Source organism: Trichomycterus rosablanca, chromosome 5 (assembly GCF_030014385.1).
Source record: "Trichomycterus rosablanca isolate fTriRos1 chromosome 5, fTriRos1.hap1, whole genome shotgun sequence".
NCBI classification, from domain to species: Eukaryota; Metazoa; Chordata; class Actinopteri; order Siluriformes; family Trichomycteridae; genus Trichomycterus; species Trichomycterus rosablanca.
The window spans coordinates 18920561-18945169 of record NC_085992.1 but is presented as its reverse complement, the minus strand read 5'-3'; the positions used below and the strand labels follow the sequence as shown (position 1 = coordinate 18945169).

The following is a 24609-nucleotide window of genomic DNA, read 5'->3' as shown; positions in this document are numbered from 1 at the left end:
ACATTAATGTCAACCACCAACGCAGATGTAGTACTACTACTGCTACTTAGTACTACTACTACTGCTGCTACTTAGTACTAATACTACTGCTGCTACTTAGTACTACTACTACTGCTACTTAGTACTACTACTACTGCTGCTACTTAGTACTAATACTACTGCTACTTAGTACTACTACTACTGCTACTTAGTACTAATACTACTGTAGTTAGTAGTAATTGTGGCGCGCTACGAGTAAAGGCACCACCGGGCTCTGCGCGTTCCAGTGTTGCCAGATTGGGCGGTTATCCGCCAAATTGGGCGGATTTTGTTGGGAAACAATTTAATAGCAGTTAAATAACACTTATATTTTTTAACTTAAATATTATAATAATAATAAACATCTTATATATTGCACCTGTTTCACACGTACTAATTCCATTATATATAGTATCATTTTGTAGGGCCAAGCAAAGCTTAATACCGTTTTAAACTGTTACAAACGTTTTAAATCTTAAAAAATACAGTGATACAAATGTTTGGTCATATCACCCTGTCCTAACGACAATGTTTGTTTTGTAACAAGTGTGCATGTGATGTATTTAAAACAGTGGTACGTTGTAACTCAATGTCCCCTAAACTCAAAATCTTTTAAACTTTGTTTTTTATATTATATTTGTGTTATTTTCAGTGAATAAGTGTCAAAAACAACCCCATTATTTTACATTAGCATAAAATATATGCAGTTCCACGGGACCATGGAACTCATTAACAGGCTTCCCACACATCCTTATGGGAAAAAATACCTTAAAATTCAACGTCTTTTAAACTTGACGCCACTCCCAGAACCAATTGACGTTGAGTTTCAAGGTACCACTGTATTGGACTGATGGTAGTTAATAATAGTTCATGAGTTGAATGCTGCATGCATGGCCAGCATAAAGGATGAAAACTAAAGAAAGTCGACTGGTCCAACAGACCCTGTTTTTTCCAAGATAATGTGGACGGCCCGGCACGAATGCATCATTTAAGAAATGGCACCAGGATGCACTGTAGGATGCTCCATAATGAATAGAAGTTGAAGGAACTGCTGGTCATGACCTGGTACCAGATACAACAGAACTTTTTCAGATTTGTGTTGGTGGGTGTGAGCTGTTTTGACAGCATGCTAGACAGGTGATGCTTATGTTTTGGCTTACAGGTGTGTATAGATAACCTCATTCTACAGTATAAAAGCTTTCCAGTGAGATCACCCAACATTGTGCCTAATTTGTCGGTGCAAGATTTCAGAAGTTCAGAACTTTACAAAAAAATGTGAGTAAACGAGCATGTAAAAGTGGTTCTTGAAGCTAAAATAAACATCTTTTTGTTGAATTTTAACATATTGTTTATTACAGTAAGTAGAAGACATATATACTGGCTATTTATCCAAACACAGGTGTGCGACTAAAAAGCTGTTTGATTATTTTCATCTAATTTCCATGTATTTTGGTGTGCTGAAAACAAAAAAAATATTGAAAAAAAATCCTGGACGTCAGGATTTGCCATAAAATGCAAAATTCTCTTCAAATTTAGTATTAATTAATTCACATCAGTGCATTCAAGATATACAATGCCAAAAAATATATAACTTTCAAAGAAATGAACTTTCACAGTGAGCTAATGAAACCAGCATCAACATGTTGCAAGCTGAACGCGCAGGCTCTGACATGCCTGGGCTTGATTCAATAGTTTTTTCTTGGTTCTCGCCTGTTCACACTTTTTTATCTCAGTTTGTGTTAGCTCGTCATTATTCAACCGTGTTTCTTAAAATTAGCATTATGGCTCAGCGGAAGTGTATTAATTCGCCTGACAGTTTCTGTCACATTTGTGGTGAATATACAGTGTTGAAGCAACAGCTGAATATTACAGACTTTGTGAAAAAAGTATACTTCGCATACTTCGGACTAAAGCTTGGAGATCAAGCTTGGGCGCTTCATAAGGTGTGCAAACGGTGTGTTGAGGACCTCTGAAATTGGTTCAAGGGTAAGAAAAAAGCTTTCCGTTATGGGATTCCTATGGTATGGTGAGAGCAAAAGAACCATAGTGACGATTGTTACTTTAGTTCATGCGATGTGAAAGGGTATAATTCAAAATGGAAGCATTCCATTTCATACCCCAATCTTCACTCAGCAATTCGTCCCATCCCCCATGGCACAGATATACCAGTACCCAAGGCCCCTGCTACCTTGGAAGAGATAACTAGCTCCGATGAAGATGGAGTCATACCTGAACCAGATGATGAATCAAGTTCTGACTTTGAAGATGATACAAGACCAAAATTGTTTTCCCAGGAGGAGATGAATGATTTGGTAAGAGACTTGAATCTTCCCAAAGATGCCGCCGAGTTACTCGGATCAAGGCTCAAAAGCAGGAATTTATTGTTGCCAGGAGTGTCTTTTTCATGGTTCAGACATCAGGAAAAGGAGTTCGTTCCTTACTTTGCCCAGGAAGATAAGTTGGTTTATTGCATCGAAGGTTTGATGGGTCAATTAAAAATCCGATATGATTCAGCGCAATGGCGTCTTTTTATAGATTCTTCAAAAAGAAGTCTCAAAGCAGTTTTACTCCACAACGGTGGTTTTCATGCTTCCATCCCTGTAGGTCATTCCGTACACCTCAATTCTGTACTACCACCTCTCCACATAAAATTGGGATTGATGAAGCAATTCGTAAAATCCCTTCAAAGAGATGGAGAATGCTTCAAATACTTGGTCATCAAGTTTCCAGGCCTCTCTCAGTTGAAGGAAGGTGTGTTCGTCGGACCAGACATTAGAAGGCTTATAGCTGATCAAGAGTTTATCAATACCATGATGGATCCTCAAAAAGAAGGGTGGATTGCATTTACAGAAGTCATAAAGAAATTTTTAGGCAATAACAAAGATCCTGACTACAAAAAGATCGTCGGACGAATGCTGAAAGCATTTCAAGCTTTAGGTTGCCTGATGAGTTTGAAAGTGCATTTCCTCCACTCCCACCTTGACAACTTTCCTGATAATTTGGGAGCTGTGAGTGAAGAGCAAGGTGAACGATTCCACCAGGACATTAAAGAGATGGAAAGAAGATACCAGGGAAGATGGAGCATTACAATGATGGCAGACTACTGTTGGATGCTTCAGAGAGACATTCCAGATGCTACTCACAAGCGTAAATGTACCAAGAGGACCCTCACAGGGAAGAAAAATCGATATTAGTGTGTGTTAGTGAGCTCATTCCAGTTAAAACAAATGATTTTCATGAAAAATTTGTAAAAAAAAAGTGTACTCTCATTTATTTTGAGGTATTGCCTTATTTAACATAGTTACCTAAATTGTCAGAAAATGTGATGTCCTATGACAAAACGGAGGTCATTTTCGGATTCAGCGCACCCAAAAACATAAAGATTACGTGGAATAACCAAAACAGCTCTTGAAAAATTTTTTTTGCAGACCTGTGAAATTATTGGCCTTTTTTGCATACTACGTCTTAAGTTGAAACTTACCAAAGTGTGTTGCATCTATTATTCTTTATTTCACATCAAATAGAACATAAACTTTAATTTTGATTTGACTAATGATATTATTTAATATAATAATATAAAATATATATTTTTCTTTTTTTTAATATACTTTTCCCTTTTTTTCCTCTCAATCTAGTTTTATCAAGTTGTATTTTTCTATTTTTCTAACAGTCTAGCTGTATATAATTACCCTGTTTTATTCCACAAATAACAGGCCACTTCAGAATGTTTGTCATCCATGCTTTGTTGTCATTAATTATTGGGGGCTTTTAGAGGTTTTAGATGTTTCTGGGGTCATTATCCTGCTGGAACCCTGTTAATAATCACTGCTGTATAGAATACAGTGATCTTGAGTTCCTAAAACTAATGTTTTATTTAAAAAAAAACACACACAAGTACATTAAATTTTGACAAAAAAATCAAAACATCTAAGCCTTAGTAACTTAGTTACTGTTTCTAATCTTGCATGGAAGTACACCATGACCCCTCCCACCCCACACACATTTTAGCTATGCTTTTAAAAAGGCTTTCCACAAGCTTTTAAATTTAATCTGTGGGTTTTGTGGTTCAATTAGTCAAAATAACATTTGTGAGGTGAGGTTTTTAATATATATACTGTATATATATCCTGATAGACGGATAAATAGATGTAGATACAGTCAAGCCGGAAAGTCTGCACACCCCTTTCACCTTCTCCACATTTTATTACATTACAGACTTATTAGAGTTCTTTTTTTTGTCACAATGACAAAGTGAAAGCAGGTTTTTAGACATTTGTGCTAATTTATTAAAAATCAAAATGTAAAATATCATATGTACACAAGTGTGCACACCCTTTGATTTGACAACCAAAAGTGAGCTGAGGTGCATTTTGTTTTCACTGATACTGCTCGAGATGTTTCTACAATTTAACTGGAGTCCACCTGTGGTAAATTCAATTGATTGGACATGATTGGTTATTGCCAACACCTGCCTATAGAAGGTCCCACAGTTGACAGTGCATATCAGAGCAAACTCCAAGCCATGGGGTCAAAGGAATTATCTGCAGACCTCAGAAACAGGATTGTGTTGAGGCATAGATCTGGAGAAGGGTACAGAAAATTGCTGCAGCTTTACAGGTCCCAAAGAGCACAGTGGCCACCATCATTCGTAAATGAAAAAAGTTTGGAACCACCAAAAATCTTTGTGATGTGAGTGATCGGGAAGACGGGCCTTGGCCAGGGAGGTGAGCAAGAACCCGAGGGTCACTTTATGGGCCTTTATGGTAGAGTGGCCAAACGGCACATGACAGCCCGCTTGGAGTTTGCCAAAAGGCACCTAGAGGACTCTCAAACCATTTGAAACAAGATTCTCTGGTCTGATTAAACCAAAATTGAAGTCTTTGGCCTAAATACCAAACGTCATGTCTGGAAGAAACCAGGCACCGCTCATCACCTGGCTAATGCCACCTCTACAGTGAAGCATGGCAGTGGCAGCATCATGCTGTAGGGATGTTTTTCAGCAGCAGGACCGGGGTGACTAGTCCTGATAGAGGGAAAGATGAATGCAGCTCAGTACACCGAGATCCTTGAAGAAAACCTGCTCCAGAGCGCTCTGGACCTCAGACTGGAGTGAAGGTTTACCTTCCAACATGACAATGACCCAAAGCACACAGCAAAGAGAACAAAAGAGTGGCTTCAGAGAAAGTCTGTGAATGTCCTTGAGTGGCCCAGCCAGAGCCCAGACCTGAATCCAATCGAACATCTGTGGAAGGAGCAGAAAATGGCTGTGTACTGACTCTCATCATCCAACCTGACAGAGCTTACAAGGATATGCCAAGAGGAATGTGCAAAAATGTCCAGAAACAAGTGTGTCAAGCTCGTAGCTTCTTTCCCAAGACACCTTGAAGCTGTAATTGCTGCTAAAGATGCATCAACCAAGTATTAGGCTAAGGGTGTGTACAGATATGTAACCCCTAAATAAACCATTTTTGTCAGTAAAATAAAGTAGCATATTTTCTAAACCCTGTTTTCACTTCGTAATTTTTGGTGATTGTGTGTAGATGTTTGAGGCAAAAAATGAACTCAATCTATTACAGAATGAGTCTGTGATGTAATAAAATGTGGACAGGGTGAAAGGGGTGTGCAGACTTTCCGGCTTGACTGTAGATGTATAAAAAAAAAGTATTCAGTTTCCTTTTGGCTGCTTTTTGTTAGACGATGCCACAATGAATTGTTCGCCCAATAGCTAGGTTTATGCAATGCCACACACCTTCTGTATCTATGAGCACAGGGTAATTGGAACCCCCGGAAGTCAGGCACTACCATTATACCACATGAGCTCATAATATTTAAAAACAAATAAAATATCTAAAAAAAACTAAACAGAAATGAAACTGAATTAATTCATTTGTTAATTTATTTAAAACCACCTCCTTGTTTCTACACTCACTGTCCACTTCATAAGCTCCATTTACCATATAGAAGCACTTTGTAGTTCTACAATTACTGACTGCTGTTCTTCAATAGTCAGGACCACCACAGAGTAGGTATTATTTGGGTTGGGTGGTGGATCATTCTCAGCACTGCAGTGCCACTGACATGGTGGTGATGTGTTAGTGTGTGTTGTGCTGGTATGAGTGGATAAGACAGAGCAATGCTGATGGAGTCTTTAAACACCTCACTGTCACTGCTGGACTGAGAAAAGTCCACCAACCAAAAATATATCCAGCCAACAGAGGCCCGTGGGCAGCGTCCTGTGACCACTGATGAAGATCACAAAGATGACCAACTCAAACAGCAGCAATAGATGAGCGATTGTCTCTGACTACAAGGTGGACCAACTAGGTAGGAGTGTCTAATAGAGTGGACAGTGAGTGGACACGGTATTTAAAAACTCCAGCAGCACTGCTGTGTCTGATCCACTCATACCAGCACAACACACACTAACACACCACCATGTCATCCACCACCTAAATAATACCTGCTCTGTGGTGGTCCTGTGGTGGTCCTGACCATTGAAGAACAGGGTGAAAGCAGGCTAAAAAAGTATGCAGAGAAACAGATGGACTACAGTCAGTAATTGTAGAACTACAAAGTGCTTGTATATGGTAAGTGGAGCTGATGAAGTGGACAGTGAGTGTAGAAACCAGGAGCTGGTTTTAATGTTATGGCTGATCGGTGTATACACAGTACAATGAAATTCTTTCTTCGCTTATACCAGCTTGTTTTATAGAAGCTGGGTTCAGAGCGCAGAGTCAAAGTCTGAAGCAGAGAGGGTTAAGGGCCTTGCTCAAGGGCCCAACAGTGGCTGCATGGCAGAGCTGGGATTCGATCTCTCAACCTTTCAGTTGATAGCCCAAAGCCCACGAGGCTACCACTGTCCAAAATTGGCTATTTCTGAGCAATGATGGACGAAGCCTTGAAATGGATTGGCGCCCTATTCAGTATTCCAGTTTAACCCTTTCATGCATGGTGGTCACTACAGTGGACAGCTAAGTCATTATTTTCTATGTGCGTAGGTTTTACTGTTATTCATGCATGACAGTCTTTTAAGAGGACACTAGCAAACAACCCGGTAGGGCGCCACCATGTGGCCAATAATTGTGAGTGCAACAAATCATATGGTACACCAAAATAGCTGACGGAATGTCAGAAACTCCATCTGCTGCGGGGATTTCTGTAAAATCTACTACTAAAAGGCATCCTTGTTGGTAAATAAAATTTGAGCACAAAAAGCAACATCTAAGAAGCAATACAATCAATGTGTTGTTCAAATATTATTTATTTATTTTTTTTAATGGACATCATACATTCTGGGGATATTGCAACTACCAAATGTATTTTATTCTTAATCCATATTATGATGACAATTTTTAATAGTATTAAATTAAAATGTTTAATTTTGCGTCTCTGTGATTATATACAGAAGAGAATCACAAGGTGTCCTTTGTACCATTTGTACCAAGATGAGATGTACTGAGATCAGATTTGGGCCTGGAAACTACTGGCCTCAGCTCAAGGAAGCAAAAAATGCCCACAGATGCCAAGATGCTCTATACACGCACAAAATCAAGTAAATCTGCTTGAAATGTCTTGTGCCTTTGTGCCCTGGCTGCTTTGCTAACGTATCGTAAATAGATTTGACATACAAACCAATCCATGTTTTCACAGGTCATTGGACTGTTCATGTGTTTTCATAGCCGGTCCAGTAGATGTTAAAACATGGTAGCATTTGTTGTACATTATTGTCCACCCGAGTGGTCACATTGGACTGTTCATGTGTTTTCATAGCTGGTCCAGTAGATGTTAAAACATGGTAGCATTTGTTGTAGCAATTCTATAGTTTTACTAGCCTGATAGGAAAATTAAACCATTTTGGAAAAAAAAAATCTTGATTCATGTTGTTATAATTCATGCATGAAAGGGTTAAAGTAATATGAATGAAAATGTCACTGTGTCTGTATGAAGCAAGAGAAGAACTGTAATTTCAGTGCTGCATTTTACTCGTAAGATTGCATGCATCTCATTGTTTGTAAGCGTGGCACAATGGCTCAGTTGGTAGCACTGTCTTGGATTTCTTCCAGGAGCTTCGGTTTCCTCACACAGTCCAAAGACATGTAAATTAGGTGAATTGGAGATACAAAATTGAATGGGATGGTGTTTGACATTGAACTGATGAATCACGTGTAACCTGTAACTACAGTACCTGTCTTATCATGAATGTAATCAAAGTGTAAAACATGATCAGTGGCGTAACTAGGAGCTCATGGGCCCCATTGCAAAAAAATTTGGGCCCTCTCAACAATATATATATATATATATATATACTGTGTATGTATATATATACTGGTGCTGGTCATAAAATTAGAATATCATGAAAAAGTTGATTTATTTCAGTAATTCCATTCAAAAAGTGAAACTTGTATATTATATTCATTCATTACACACAGACTGATATATTTCAAATGTTTATTTCTTTTAATGTTGATGATTATAACTGACAACTAATGAAAACCCCAAATTCAGTATCTCAGAAAATTAGAATATTGTGACAAGGTACAATATTGAAGACACCTGGTGCCACACTCTAATCAGCTAATTAACTCAAAACACCTGCAAAGGCCTTTAAATGGTCTGTCAGTCTAGTTCTGTAGGCTACACAATCATGGGGAAGACTGCTGACTTGACAGTTGTCCAAAAGACGACCATTGACACCTTGCACATGCTAAAGAGGCTGGCTGTTCACAGAGCTCTGTGTCCAAGCACATTAATAGAGAGGCGAAGGGAAGGAAAAGATGTGGTAGAAAAAGTGTACAAGCAATAGGGATAACCACACCCTGGAAAGGATTGTGAAACAAAACCCATTCAAAAATGTGGCGGAGATTCACAAAGAGTGGACTGCAGCTGGAGTCAGTGCTTCAAGAACCACCACGCACAGACGTATGCAAGACATGGGTTTCAGCTGTCGCATTCCTTGTGTCAAGCCACTCTTAAACAAGAAGCGTCTCGCCTGGGCTAAAGACAAAAAGGACTGCTGAGTGGTCCAAAGTTATGTTCTGATGAAAGTACATTTTGCATTACCTTTGGAAATCAAGGTCCCAGAGTCTGGAGGAAGAGAGGAGAGGCACAGAATCCACGTTGCTTGAGGTCCAGTGTAAAGTTTCCACAGTCAGTGATGGTTTGGAGTGCCATGTCATCCGCTGGTGTTGGTCCACTGTGTTTTCTGAGGTCCAAGGTCAACGCAGCCGTCTACCAGGAAGTTTTAGAGCACTTCATGCTTCCTGCTGCTGACCAACTTTATGGAGATGCAGATTTCATTTTCCAACAGGACTTGGCACCTGCACACAGTGCTACCAGTACCTGGTTTAAGGACCATGCTATCCCTGTTCTTAATTGGCCAGCAAACTCGCCTGACCTTAACCCCATAGAAAATCTATGGTTTTCATTAGTTGTCAGTTATAATCATCAACATTAAAAGAAATAAACATTTGAAATATATCAGTCTGTGTGTAATGAATGAATATAATATACAAGTTTCACTTTTTGAATGGAATTACTGAAATAAATCAACTTTTTCATGATATTCTAATGAATATGAATTAATGAATTAAAAGGTACTCACTCAGAAGTTTATACAAGTTGGGCTCAGCAAAATAATCTACAATAGACTTAAAGTCCAAATTCCTGGCTTTGGTATTTTTAATGAACAGTTTTAGTTATTTTAATTATTTTTGTTAGTTTGTTCGTTTTTTTCCCCCTTTTTCTCTCCCACTTTAGCGCATCCAATTTCTACCCGTCAATCATCCTCTCACTAATGCTGGTCCCTGCTCCTTATTGAGGAGGACGGGGCTGCTCCACGCCCCCTCCGACACGTGCACAGCAGTCGAACATCTTATCACCTACACTTGACGAGTGCAGTGCAGCACAGCGCTGTGTACGGAGAGCCACACCCTCTACCGCACTCCTTTCCCATCTCCGTGCAGGTGTTACCAACGAGCGAGCAGAGGTCGTAATCGCACCAGTCTGGGAGAGAGTTCCTATCCGGCTTAATCCCGCCCCTATCTGAACAACAGGCCAATCGTTGTTCATGTGGCCCCTCTGTCATAGCTGTCAGGCCTAGATTCGATACAATGTATTCGAGATCCTAGCTCTGGTGAACCTGAGCGGCGTTATTTTTATTTTAATTAACGAAAATAATGTAATATAATAATAACGACCTGGCGAGTGCAGCCAATGGGGGTGGGGGGTGGGGGGGTTTGGCGCTGTGGGCAGTGAGGTGAGTGGTTGAGTTCATGTCGTGGAGGGCCCCCCATGGTCACCATTGCACCTGCCCCCCCGTAGTTACGCCCCTGAACATAATGTTAAATAAATGATCTTAATAAACAAACATTGTTTGTACACAATATTGACTCTTGGGAGTCACAGTGACAGCACTGGTCCAGTTTTCTTTGTTTTTTTTAATGAAAAATAGTGTTGGTTTAATTATACAGACTTGAAGTCACAGAGCTCTGTCTGCTCTAGTTGGGCAAACGTGACAGTTGCCCTTTAAATCTGTAGTTACAGGTGAAGTTAAATCCCATAGCTGAATCCCAATTGGCTCAAGATTCGAAAAGTAGTGCACTAGGTAGGGTGCACGAGGCTTTTGCAATCAACCCTCTGTAGTGCACACGTGAGAAGGGGGGATTTGGAACGGACGGTTTGATTTCCGCTGACGCTTCCCTAGCGCACGAGCGCACGGTTGCTAACCTACCACAACCCGACGCTTCTGAGCTCGATCAAGCCCTGATTACCAGCTGTGCTCCTGTCATCGCGGGTGCACGTCCGACCGTCCAATCGGTGCACCACTCCTACCTCTGCAGTGTCCAATCTCTCCGCACGCCACAGTCAAGCTAGGTTGCGCGGCGACACCGTCTTCACTCTTATGTTGACAGCTTCAGAAGTCGGGCATCACGCTCAGCAGCGCTTTCACTTTCTCTGGCGTTTCCGAGCGATCTCGCTGTGAGCCTGGGGTTGTCAAACTCAAAACCCATCCTCCAGAAGCCCACACACTCCGGCACCATGAGCAAAAAGAAAAAGGAGTGGAGAACCGAGAAAGGTGAGCGACGTCTTCCCTGCTCCGTACTCACTGCAGCTCTGTGCAGCTGATCCGCTCGCTGCAGGGCTGACACCAGTTTCGTTTCACAGCTGACATGCATGTTCTGTTTAGACTAAGCTCATCCTGGTACACCCGAGCCCTTTAAACGCGCGTCCAGGAGCTGTCAGCGTGGTGGTGAAGTTACGAGAAGCTTCCAAGCTGCTAGCTGGTGTTGTCAGCTGAGATTGTCAGCATTACTAGGAAAGTGTGTGCTGTCATACTCAGAACAATACATTCCTGATTTCATATATTAGATTTGCTTGTCACCTTCATTCCTTTATTGATAAGGATCGCTGACTAGATGCGTCTCGGTTACTGAATAGAGCAACAGAGGAACAGAATGAAACCTCTGACCACTGTTCATGCTCAGAACTTTGTTTTGATCCGAATTAGAATACAGTAGACCCTTGACTTACAAATTTAATTGGTATTTTTTTCCATAAGAAATTATGTAAATAAAATTAATCCGTGCCAGACCTCCCAAACCACCCCCTTACCTAACCTCTCTAATGTCTTAAATGGTCTTTTTTGTTATAAATACAAGTATATTTCCCTTAAATCTTAAATTATAGAATAGACATTCCTGTAATAAACAATAATAAACAATACACAGTAATACTGTACTGTACATAAAAAACACCACATTTCATTACAGTACGTGTGCTGTACCATACACCATAATACATTTCCTTCTTTTTGTATAAAATGTATCTACCAGAAACAACAATAACTCTCATATTTCTCTATTATTTCCTTTTTTATTTCAATAGTATTGTATTTTGTAGGTGTAATTGCACGAAAGAAAGAATACTTTACTCAGCGATTTCCTTCTCTCTCACTCACTGTCCCCTCTGTCTGATATACAATGACATCTACTGGCAGGAATAATTATACAACAACAAATGTAATAGATTTGTTCATTTTCTCAGCACTGCACTTCCTCTGCACATTCTAATGGCCATTTTAATATAGAATTTTACAAAATATAAAGAAAACAGAAAAAACACAGTCCGCTGTCCGAATGTTCGCTCACTGTGTGTATGTATATATATATATATATATATATACAGTGTATCACAAAAGTGAGTACACCCCTCACATTTCTGCAGATATTTAAGTATATCTTTTCATGGGACAACACTGACAAAATGACACTTTGACACAATGAAAAGTAGTCTGTGTGCAGCTTATATAACAGTGTAAATTTATTCTTCCCTCAAAATAACTCAATATACAGCCATTAATGTCTAAACCACCGGCAACAAAAGTGAGTACACCCCTAAGAGACTACACCCCTAAATGTCCAAATTGAGCACTGCTTGTCATTTTCCCTCCAAAATGTCATGTGATTTGTTAGTGTTACTAGGTCTCAGGTGTGCATAGGGAGCAGGTGTGTTCAATTTAGTAGTACAGCTCTCACACTCTCTCATACTGGTCACTGAAAGTTCCAACATGGCACCTCATGGCAAAGAACTCTCTGAGGATCTTAAAAGACGAATTGTTGCGCTACATGAAGATGGCCAAGGCTACAAGAAGATGGCCAACACCCTGAAACTGAGCTGCAGCACAGTGGCCAAGATCATCCAGCGTTTTAAAAGAGCAGGGTCCACTCAAAACAGACCTCGCGTTGGTCGTCCAAAGAAGCTGAGTGCACGTGCTCAGCGTCACATCCAACTGCTGTCTTTGAAAGATAGGCGCAGGAGTGCTGTCAGCATTGCTGCAGAGATTGAAAAGGTGGGGGGTCAGCCTGTCAGTGCTCAGACCATACGCCGCACACTACATCAAATTGGTCTGCATGGCTGTCACCCCAGAAGGAAGCCTCTTCTGAAGTCTCTACACAAGAAAGCCCGCAAACAGTTTGCTGAAGACATGTCAACAAAGGACATGGATTACTGGAACCATGTCCTATGGTCTGATGAGACCAAGATTAATTTGTTTGGTTCAGATGGTCTCAAGCATGTGTGGCGGCAATCAGGTGAGGAGTACAAAGATAAGTGTGTCATGCCTACAGTCAAGCATGGTGGTGGGAATGCCATGGTCTGGGGCTGCATGAGTGCAGCAGGTGTTGGGGAGTTACATTTCATTGAGGGACACATGAACTCCAATATGTACTGTGAAATACTGAAGCAGAGCATGATCCCCTCCCTCCGGAAACTGGGTCGCAGGGCAGTGTTCCAGCATGATAATGACCCCAAACACACCTCTAAGACGACCACTGCTTTATTGAAGAGGCTGAGGGTAAAGGTGATGGACTGGCCAAGCATGTCTCCAGACCTAAACCCAATAGAACATCTTTGGGGCATCCTCAAGCGGAAGGTGGAGGAGCGCAAAGTCTCGAATATCCGCCAGCTCCGTGATGTCGTCATGGAGGAGTGGAAAAGCATTGCAGTGGCAACCTGTGAAGCTCTGGTAAACTCCATGCCCAGGAGAGTTAAGGCAGTTCTGGGAAATAATGGTGGCCACACAAAATATTGACACTTCAGGAACTTTCACTAAGGGGTGTACTCACTTTTGTTGCCGGTGGTTTAGACATTAATGGCTGTATATTGAGTTATTTTGAGGGAAGAATAAATTTACACTGTTATATAAGCTGCACACAGACTACTTTCCATTGTGTCAAAGTGTCATTTTGTCAGTGTTGTCCCATGAAAAGATATATTTAAATATCTGCAGAAATGTGAGGGGTGTACTCACTTTTGTGATACACTGTATATATATATATATATATATATATATATATATATATATATATATACAGTATATACAGTATATATATATATATATATATATATATATATATATATATAGAGAGAGAGAGAGAGAGAGAGAGAGAGACGGTCAGAGTAAACTTGTTCGTAATCCGAAATTTGTTCGTACGTTAAGTTGAAAAAGATCGTTCATAATCCAAAATGTTTGTATGATAAACCGTTCGTAACCCAAGGGTCCACTGTACTTGATAGACTGAACCTTAGACATTAAGTAATTAGACTGAATGAATCTACAAGTGGGCAGCAGGTTAATTGGATCTACTAAAATTGCCCTAGGTGTGAATGTGTGTGCGCGCACTGTGATAGACTGGCAATCTGTCCAGGGTGTTTCCTGCCTTTCACCTGGTAAATTGTACCCACAACGACTTTGACCAGCCGGTGGAAAAACAGGCAATGAATGAATGAATTAATTAATTTACAAGTCAAACATTTACATACAAATTGTAAGTCACATCATGGTGGTATCAAGGTTGCTTCGCAAAGTGTTTTTTTTTCTTAAAACCTTGTTTATTTTTGTAATGGAATAACTGCACCATACCTCTATGAATAAAAAAGAATACTAATTTTTTTTGGAAGTTTACAAGGCGGTTGACATGGTGGCTGAGTGGGTTTCCTCCGGATGCTCTGGTTTCCTCCTACAGTCCAAAAACATGCAGTCAGGTAAATTGGAGACACCGAATTGCCCTATAGGTGAATGGGTGAGTGTATGTGTGTCTGCCCTGCGATGGACTGGCGCCCTGTCCAGGGTGTTACTGTGTGCCTTGCACCCATTGAAAAGCTGGGATAGGCTCCAGCACCCCCCTTCCCCCGCGCAACCCTGATTGGATAAGCGGTTAAGAAAGTGAGTAAGTTCACAAGGCACTTGGGTAGAGTGGATTTAAATCTCAGTGCTGCTATCAGCTGGCCAAGCATGTACACAGACATGTGTATGAGAGCGAAGTGAGGTGAATGGCCAAAGCCCTGTAATAGATTAGTGCCCTGTATAGGGTATTTCTGCCCTTTGCTCAGTGTTTCATGGTGAAACTAGACAAACCAACATGCCATCTTTAGCTAACAGACACTTGCTCTGTACGGTTCGAGTAAAAATTAGATCTGTCATGAATTAGAAGCTGGAACATGGTTGATACTTTCTACAGATTTTACACCAACAATGGCTTATAGACTGATATCGTAGAAAGAAGTTCTTGCTCAAGCTTTTCTTTGTCTTTGTGATTGCAACAAACTTAAGTCATGCTTTAAGGTGCCTCGTAGAAAAAAAAAGGACAATGAAAAGCCCACCGGTCGGTCTCTCAGTAAGGAGGAATCGGGTGTCAACACCAAAGGTAAACGACATTATAGAACTCATTATATTGGACATTATATTGCTTTATGGATATTTAAAACACTTAAGATGTGTGTGTGTTTTACAATCACTCAGTAAAAGAAGGAACAGCTAAAGAACCAAGCACAATCCCTGAACTCGCTTGACATGCCCCTTACTACTGGATGTAAACTTTTAAATTCAACTGTATACAAAGAGAAAAAGAGCATGTGCACTTAGCAATGTTGGCATCTTTTCTAGAGCTGTTACAGCAGGACCTGCATGGTTTCTACTGATTGTTTTCTGGACACCTGTTGAAGTTATGCAAGTCTTATTTAAAATGTAGTTTGGGACCAAATCAATTAAAAACAGTTAAGCAATTGAACCTTTTTTTTTATCTATCAAATAGGAAGCACTGGGCACAAGACAGGGTGTCAGTACATCCCCGGGCTTCGTCCCATAGAAAACTTGCTGTCTGATAGAGGTGGGTTATTATAATAGACCGCTGTACCTGTACTTGAATAGTTCTTGGATTGATTGTCCACCAAATTAAACAAATGTTTTAAAAATAAGGCTGTTATTGGTTTGGTTTATGATATGTCTTTCATTATTATACATATCACCCTTGAACAATTCACTTCCTCTGTTAAAACTAGAAATGCATAACATGCAATATTACTTTAAACAGCAGAACCTTTTCCACCGATAAAAATATCATGTCAGTACTCGCATACACTTAGGATATGTTAAGGCTTTTAAAGGTAACCTAAAGACCTGCATTTGATCCTCTTCTCCTTGTGGCCATGTAGTGTAGCAAAGGCATGAATCCTGATTTGCTAGCAATGCTCTATCTAATGTAATCTGAACATGACTAATTCTAGACAAACAAGTTATTGTTTACAAATTGCGGTGACGCAGTTGAAAATCAAACTGATATTTCAGGGCAAGACGTGATTTTAAATAAGCAGTAGGCTTAATTTGCAGTGTAGCAATGCTGTTTTGCCTTGTCCTCCATTTATACCAATCTAGTCATTTTCAGTTTCCTTTTTCAAATTCTTTTGACGCACCTCCCACGTTGGGCGAGGAAAACAGCACCTTTAAAGAAGTGTGCAGTTGCTGGCCACTTCTTTACACCAGCCAGTGCTGGATTTTTTAGAGTATGGGAAGTTACGTGTTGCCTTATGTGCACCTCCACTACTCCTGCAGACACCTTGACCTTACAGCGGAGGTTGCAATTACAGTGACAATGAGAAGGAACCCCATACAAACTTTTCTCCCTCAGACAGTGTTAAGCACCCAGCATTGATTGTGCTGTTGTTAATGGTTAATATTTAATAAATAGTCAGTGTTATGCTAAAACCTGATAGCATGACCCTCTCAGCACATGTTTACCAGTTCACCACAGAATGTGCTACTCACAACACTGATGTTATGCAAAATTATCCATCCCCTGAAACTGAAAAACTATTCTAGTTTTGGATGATTTCATTTAGAAACAAGGAAACATATCCATTTAAACTATGAACATGGAATTTATACATAAACCATTTAAATCAGAAATGAAGAACGTCTTATACAGAGACTCTGAACAATTGCATAACAGTTATGAGTATTTTGCATGCTCCTATCTGCTAATGATGTATTAACTAATGTTTTTGGTAGTAGAGATGACTGACTGCTTGGATTTTTGTAATTTATGATGTGGGTTGAAGCTACAAAATGGGGAAACATGGATGCCTGCACTGAAGTTTGTGTTTAGTTTGGTGTGTCCAAGCACCAAGTTAAAAGATTTATAGTTCAGTAACTAACTACTGCGTCTATAATCCAATGTGACCTGAAGAAAGAGTAATCTCAATTAAAAAAAGATTTTTTTAGTTTCTTTTTTTTCCTTTGTCTCCTTTTGTATCCAAATCCCCCAATTGTATCTTCCCTAGCTGTTGCAGATGCCTAGAAGAGAACTGCATACTATCAAGCGCCCCCTTAGATACAGGGTGCGCAGATACTGGTTGCTTCTTTTCACCTGCCAGAGATGGGGTCTCACAGAGAGCAGTATCATGCACCGTCACGCACTACTATCTCTAAATCTACCATCCTTCTTGTAGGTGTATTGACCAGCCAGCAATGAGTCAGCGCAGCTGAGATTCAAACCCAAGAGCTTAAGATCTTGGTAGTTGTGGGATAACGCATTATCCGAGCAGCCCAGTAAAAGAAGTTTAATGCTACTTTATAATGTTGTTATTATTAGTGATGGTGTGGCCAGTCAAAGCAAATCTGTACATTTGTAAACGTTTGCCCATGATCTTGTTGAACATCACTTTTCAGTTAAAACCATGGACAGTTATATGGAGTTAACACCCCCCTACTTTTCTCAAAGTTGGTGTGTTAGAAGCACTGGGTCAGAGCATCTCCAAAACTGCAGCTCTTGTGGGGTGTTCCCGGTCTGCATTGGTCAGTATCTATCAAAAGTGGTTCAAGGAAGGAACAGTGGTAACCCGGCAACAGGGTCATGGGCGGCCAGGGCTCATTGATGCACGTGGGGAGCGAAGGCTGGCCCGTGTGGTCCGATCCAACAGAAGAGCTACTGTAGCTCAGATTGCTGAAGAAGTTAATGCTGGTTCTGATAGAAAGGTGTCAGAATACACAGTGCATCGCAGTTTGTTGCGTATGGGGCAGCAAAAGGGGGACCAACACAATATTAGGAAGATGGTCATAATGTTATGCCTGTTCGGTGTATATAAAAGGCCTGGCTCTCTTAAGGTGAAAGTCACAGCTCTGTTTAGACCACTTGAGTTCATCCACTCCAAACGTGTTGTCTTCATGAACCACAGGAGCACAGCCATGCTGGTTTGGGAGCACATTATTATACACCTGCAGTGGATGTGACTAAAGCTGTGTTCACATGCTTACCCTGGACAATTGTGTCTGAACCTGGTTTGACAAGCAAAGTTAACAAAACTTCAGCTACTGGTTGTTGTAAATTCAACACTATATGGAAGTGATACTTCATTATAGCATCAAATGTAATAATCATTACTTTGATGGTTTATGTACGGTGGCCGAGAAGTGCAAAACAAATTTACATTTCAGAAAACAAAATTACAAAAAAACCAAAACAAATTTACAACAAAAGCAAAAACAAATTTACAAGTGCTCGGGTACCCAGTGTTTGTAAATTTGTTTTGGCATATGTAAAAGTGTTTCAGCACTTGTAAATTTATTTTCGGCATATGTAATTTTGTTTTCTAAAATGTATATTTGTTTTGCACTTCCCGGCCGCACATTTCTGACGGAAAAGGTAGGGACAATAAACCGGAAGTGCGTGTTGCTTACCTGCTGTCAATCAAACTGTTTCTCAGCGATAAAGTGAACGGAGTTTGTGATGGTGACGATAAACAAGGTTTTGTCTAGTTTGTGGAAATCATTTTATCCAGTTGACCCGCTATTGTTTTTCTTGTGGAAAGTTTTGTGCAGATGTTTAGACGTGGCGTGTGCATCTCTATTTATCGTCCGCTCTTCTAAACATCTAAGGAATTCCCACAAGAACAACAAAAGCGAAATAATGAAAATAATTAACACAAAATGGACAAAACATTGTTTATTAGGGACGGAACATCTGATACCGAGGCTTGTTGAAGCTTGTTTCACTTTTGTAACACTGGACTCAGTGTATCGGAGCTTATATTAAAGCAGCATGTGCGGGACTGATGAAGCTTTGGTGCTGTGTTTTATCACACTCACTATATAAGAGACAATCAAACCAGGGTTACCCACCGTCCTGTAACATACACAATCCTGCTTTATCTGGAGACTAAACGCTGCGTTCTGTATTGAACTGATACAGGACGCTTTGTTCCGTATTTTTATCAGTGGGAGACTGAGGGAATTATATTAAGTAGTGTTCACTTTTATTCTTAGTAACGGTGTGTGTGCGCTGGTTATAGCAGCAGGGGGGGACCTTACACAGTCATGAGAACAAAGGTTTTATTTATGGTGTTTAACATTTATTATTTTCATTCTTTATAATAAGTCAGAACCATATTTTAGGCAAAACAACGCACTCCGCCCACTGTGCTACACATACAGCGGTGTATTAAACAGGTTATGTCACGTTACTAAGAATAAAAGTGAACACTACTTAATATAATGAATTAAGCAGCAGTTTCCTTCTGTTTTATACACCACACCGTCTCCCACTGATAAAAATACGGAACAAAGCGTCCTGTATCAGTTCAATACAGAACGCGGCGTTTAGTCTCCAGATAAAGCAGGATTGTGTATGTTACAGGACGGTGGGTAACCCTGGTTTGATTGTCTCTTATATAGTGAGTGAGATAAAACACAGCACAAAGCTTCATCAGTCCCGCACATGCTGCTTTAATATAAGCTCCGATACACTGAGTCCAGTGTTACAAAAGTGAAACAAGTTTTAAAGCCTCGGTATCACATGTTCCGTCCCTAATAAACAATGTTTTGTCCATTTTGTGTTAATTATTTTCATTATTTCGCTTTTGTTGTTCTTGTGGGAATTCCTTAGATGTTTAGAAGAGCGGACGGTAAATAGAGATGCACACGCCACGTCTAAACATCTGCACAAAACTTTCCACAAGAAAAACAATAGCGGGTCAACTGGATAAAATGATTTCCACAAACTAGACAAAACCTTGTTTATCGTCACCATCACAAACTCCGTTCACTTTATCGCTGAGAAACAGTTTGATTGACAGCAGGTAAGCAACACGCACTTCCGGTTTATTGTCCCTGCCTTTTCCGTCATAAATGTGCGGCCGGGAAGTGCAAAACAAATATACATTTTAGAAAACAAAATTACATATGCCGAAAACAAATTTACAAGTGCTGAAACACTTTTACATATGCCAAAACAAATTTACAAACACTGGGTACCCGAGCACTTGTAAATTTGTTTTTGCTTTTGTTGTAAATTTGTTTTTGTTTTTTTGTAATTTTGTTTTCTGAAATGTAAATTTGTTTTGCACTTCTCGGCCACCGTATTTATGACCAGTAATTCATTATTTCAGTAGTTCCTTTGTTCATTCATTTCCTCACCACCAATCCAAATGTTTTTTTATTTCTGAATGGTGTCCAAATGTAAATTGATTTGTTGGGAATATTGCCAGATATATTTGCTTTGCTATCTAGTTTCTAAATATGGAAAAAAATACTTGTATAAATTAGATTCATATGCTGATTTTTGCAAGAACTATCAGCAGGTAGCAGTACTCAAATCTGGACTAGCAACAGGGGATTATTTCATGTTTGCTAAGAGGTTCTTTTATTTTTATATAACTGCAGTCATGAAATTTGTTTTTTTCTTTAAACCCATTTAACCTCCTGAGACCTGAGCTTTGATTTTTTCAATGCATTTTTTCAATGCATTTTTTCTATTCCTTTTCTTTTTAACCTTATTAGTTGGGTGGCATGGTGGCTCAGTGGGTAGCACTGTCGCACACTGTCACAGCAAGAAGGTCCTGGGTTCGATCCCCAGATGGGGCGGTCCGGGTCCTTTCTCTGTGGAGTTTGCATGTTGTCGTGTGGGTTTCCCCCGGGTGCTCTGGTTTCCTCCCACAGTCCAAAGACATGCAAGTGAGGTGGATTGGAGACACTGAATTGTCCATGACTGTGTTTGATATAACCTGAATCTTGTGTAATGAGTAACTACCGTTTCTGTCATGAATGTATCCAAAGTGTAAAACACAATGTTAAAATCTTAATAAAGAAACAAACAAACTTTATTAGTTTTCTAGGACTTTTGCTACCACTAGATGGCAGACAAAAGTGTCCACTAATGGGGACAATCGGTCTAAGTTTAGCAGGTCAAGGAATAAGGCATAACACAGCCAAAATGTAATGTCCTCATATGTGACCGCAGGGTCTCAAGAGGTTAAAACAGTAACTACAAAAATCTTTGTCAAGCTTTCTGTACACATTTCAAGTAATGAGAAGAAAGGAAACAGTTCTGAAATCAATCCCCTGATTTAGTACAGCCATAGTGGTAGCCTAGTGGGCTATCAACTTAAAGGTTGAGAGTTTGAATCCCATCTCTGCTATGCAGCCACTATTGGACCCTTGAGCAAGGCCCTTAACTCCATCTTCTCCAGGGGCGCCGTACAATGGCTGACCCTGCGCTCTGACCCCAGCTTCCAAATAAGCTGGGATATGCGAAAAAAGAATTTCCTTGTACTGTACATCTGTATGCACAGATCAGCCATAACATTAAAACCACCTCCTTGTTTCTACACTCACTGTCCATTTTATCAGCTTCACCATATAGAAGCACTTTGTAGTTCTGTTTCTCTGCATGCTTTGTTAGCCCCCTTTCTTGCTGTTCTTCAATGGTCAGGACTCTCCCAGGACCACCACAGAGCAGGTATTATTTGGGTGGTGGATCATTCTTAGCACTGCAGTGACACTGACATGGTGGTGGTGTGTTAGTGTGTGTTGTGCTGGTATGAGTGGATCAGACACAGAAGCGCTGCTGGAGTTTTTAAACACCTCAGTGTCACTGCTGGACTGAGAATAGTCCACCAACCAAAAATATATTCAGCCAACAGCGCCCTGTGGGCAGAGTCCTGTGACCACTGATGAAGGTCTAGAAGATGACCAACTCAAACAGCATCAATAGATGAACGATCGTCTCTGACTTTACATCTACAAGGTGGACCAACTAGGTAGGAGTGTCTAATAGAGTGGACAGTGAGTGGACATGGTATTTAAAAACTCCAGCAGCACTGCTGTGTCTGATCCACTCATATCAGCACAACACACACTAGCACACCACCACCATGCCAAATAATACCTGCTCTGTGGGGGTCCTGACCATTGAAGAACAGGGTGAAAGCAGGCTAAAAAAGTATGTAGAGAAACAGATTGACTACAGTCAGTAATTGTAGAACTACAAAGTGCTTGTATATGGTAAGTGGAGCTGATAAAATGAACAGTGAGTGTAGAAACAAGGAGGTGGTTTTAATGTTATGGCTGATCAGTGTATGTATATATAACAAATAAAGGCATTCTTCTTCTTCTTCTTCTTCTTATAATTGCAGACTTCAGTCTGTTTGCATATGTCCCTACCAGCTTTGCACATCTAGATTGAAGAATATTTGCTCATTCTTCCTTGCAGAACTGTTCGAGTTCAGTCCAATTTCGTGGTGACCGGCAATGCACTGCTTTCTTCAAATCCATCCACAGATCAGAGTTAGTGACCTGGTCCCTAAAGAACATTCACCTTTCTGTCCTAAGCCTCTGCTATGTTTTTTGTCTGTGTGTTTAAGGTCTTTGTCAAACTAGAAGGTGAACCTTCTGCCCAACTTTATCTGTCAGGTGCAGCGCTGCATGTTTTTCTCAAGAATTTAAACGTACCTGGCAGCTTTCATTTTCCCTTCAATCCTAACCAATTGCCCAGTTACAGCTAATGAGAAACACACCTATTACATAATGATGCCATCATGCTGTATGATATGTATGGTGTATTTTTGGTGGTGCACTGTGTTTGGTTTTCTCTAAACATACTTATTGGAGTGCAGTCCAAAAAAGTTCAATCTTGGTCTCATCATACCATAAAGACTTTTAGCATGACACTTTTTTAGGAGTAGCCTCTTTCTCGCCACCCTGCCATACAGGCCATCTTTGTGTAAAGCTTGTAGGATTGTTATCATGTGCACAGACTAAACAATCTCAGTCCTTCAAGGTTGCTGTTGGCCTCTTGTTAGCTTTGTTTGATTAATATACTCATGGCTTGGTCATCAAGTTTGAAAGGGTGGTTCAATCTTGGTAAGGTGTTGGTGGTGCCATTCAGGACCGTTCCACCTGTCAATCGAACAGGCGACAGTGCTACCCACCGAGCCACTGTGCTGCATGATAGGGGTTTTAATGTGTAAATACAGCTTATAATAATGATTAGATTATAATATGTAAATAAAGGTTTGACATTCATTTTTATGGTATAATGTGACAAAAGGCAGATTTTATTAGATTATGGGTATTTTCTATTGGCACTGAATAAAAGATGAGCAAAGGCTTGTTAAATTGTAATCAGCTTAAACTATAATAAGCTTGGATTGTTAAACTCATGTAAGGCTTAACGTAGCCTTTTAAATGGATATAAAGGTTGCAAATACATTAGTGTACTGGTATTGTGGCATTTGTAATTCTTACAGTTGTTTTCTGTCCTGCAGAGCGCTTGCTGAGTCTTACACTGGAGGAAAGACGTAAAGAGTTTGACCACTATCTGACCCTGGACAAGATACAGACCTGGAAAGAGCACACCACAGGCACAGACAAAGGTAGCTGAATAAATCTCTAAACAATAACTCATACAGTGAAGACAAACAATTGTTCAACCACTCCTGGTTTTATTATCTAAGGTTTTATTATCATTTACATACAGGGCATATAATCATTTTAAAATGACACATCACTTCACTTTGTACTTAAAAACAAACAAACAAAAAGATATATATTTAAACACATAAACTAATATGTCAAAATTAATGAGGAAGAAAATAAGGTTCAAACACCAAAAATAAAAAACAATAGTTTTATGTTGCAAATCTATTGTTTGCAATTACAACCCCAACTCAGAAAAAGTTAGGACAGCATGAAAAATGCAAATAATGAAAAAAACATTTACTTTGAATTTATTTGATTGCAGACAGTATGAACCTGAGATATTTCATGTTTTGTCTTAAGATGTGCAACAGTACGCCGTTGTCACATTGTTCCTTTCAAAATTCTCCACACATTCTCTACTGGAGACAGGTCAGGACTGCAGGCAGGCCAGTCCAGTACCCGTAACCCTCTTCTTCCACAGCCATGCCTTTGTAATGTGTGCAGCAGGTGGTTTTGCATTGTCTTGTTGAAAAATGCATGGACGTCCCTGGAAAAGATGACGTCTTGAAGGGGGCATATGTTGCTCTAATTCTCAATGTACTTTTCTGCATTAATGCTGCCATCACAGAAGTGTAAATGACCTTTGCCAAGCGCACTGACACAACCCCATACCATGACAGACCCTGGTTTTTGGACTTGTAGCTGATAACAGTCTGGATGGTCCTTTTCATCTTTGGTCCGTCATTTTTTCCAAAAAGACCTGGAATGCTGATTCATCTGACCACAATACACGTTTCCACTGTGTGATGGTCCATCCTAGATGCCTCCGAGCCCAGAGAAGTTGACACTGCTTCTGGACATGGTTAACATAAGGCTTCTTTTTTGCACAGTAAAGTTTTAAGTGGCATTTGTGCATGTAACTCTGTATTGTAGTGCTTGACAAAGTTATATCAGATATTGTTGAGTGGCAGTTCTTGATGCAGTGCCGTCTAAAGGATAGAAGATCACGGGTGTTCAGCTTCAGCTTGCACCCTTGGCCTTTATGCACTGAAATTCCTCCCAAA

The 24609-nt window shown here is 40.1% G+C and overlaps 1 protein-coding gene across 4 annotated transcripts in view; it reads left to right on the top strand.

Moving 5' to 3' along the window:
• Positions 1-10921: 10921 nt before the first annotated feature.
• macrod2 (mono-ADP ribosylhydrolase 2) overlaps positions 10922-24609 on the top strand; it is a 1284034-nt gene continuing 1270346 nt past the window's right edge. For all 4 annotated transcript variants that reach the window (XM_062994956.1, XM_062994957.1, XM_062994958.1 and 1 more), the window contains exons 1-2: positions 10922-11092; positions 23392-23499. In XM_062994956.1, coding sequence (XP_062851026.1) covers positions 11056-11092; positions 23392-23499 — 145 coding nt within the window. In that variant the 5' untranslated portion in view covers positions 10922-11055. The remainder of the gene's footprint in view (positions 11093-23391; positions 23500-24609) is intronic.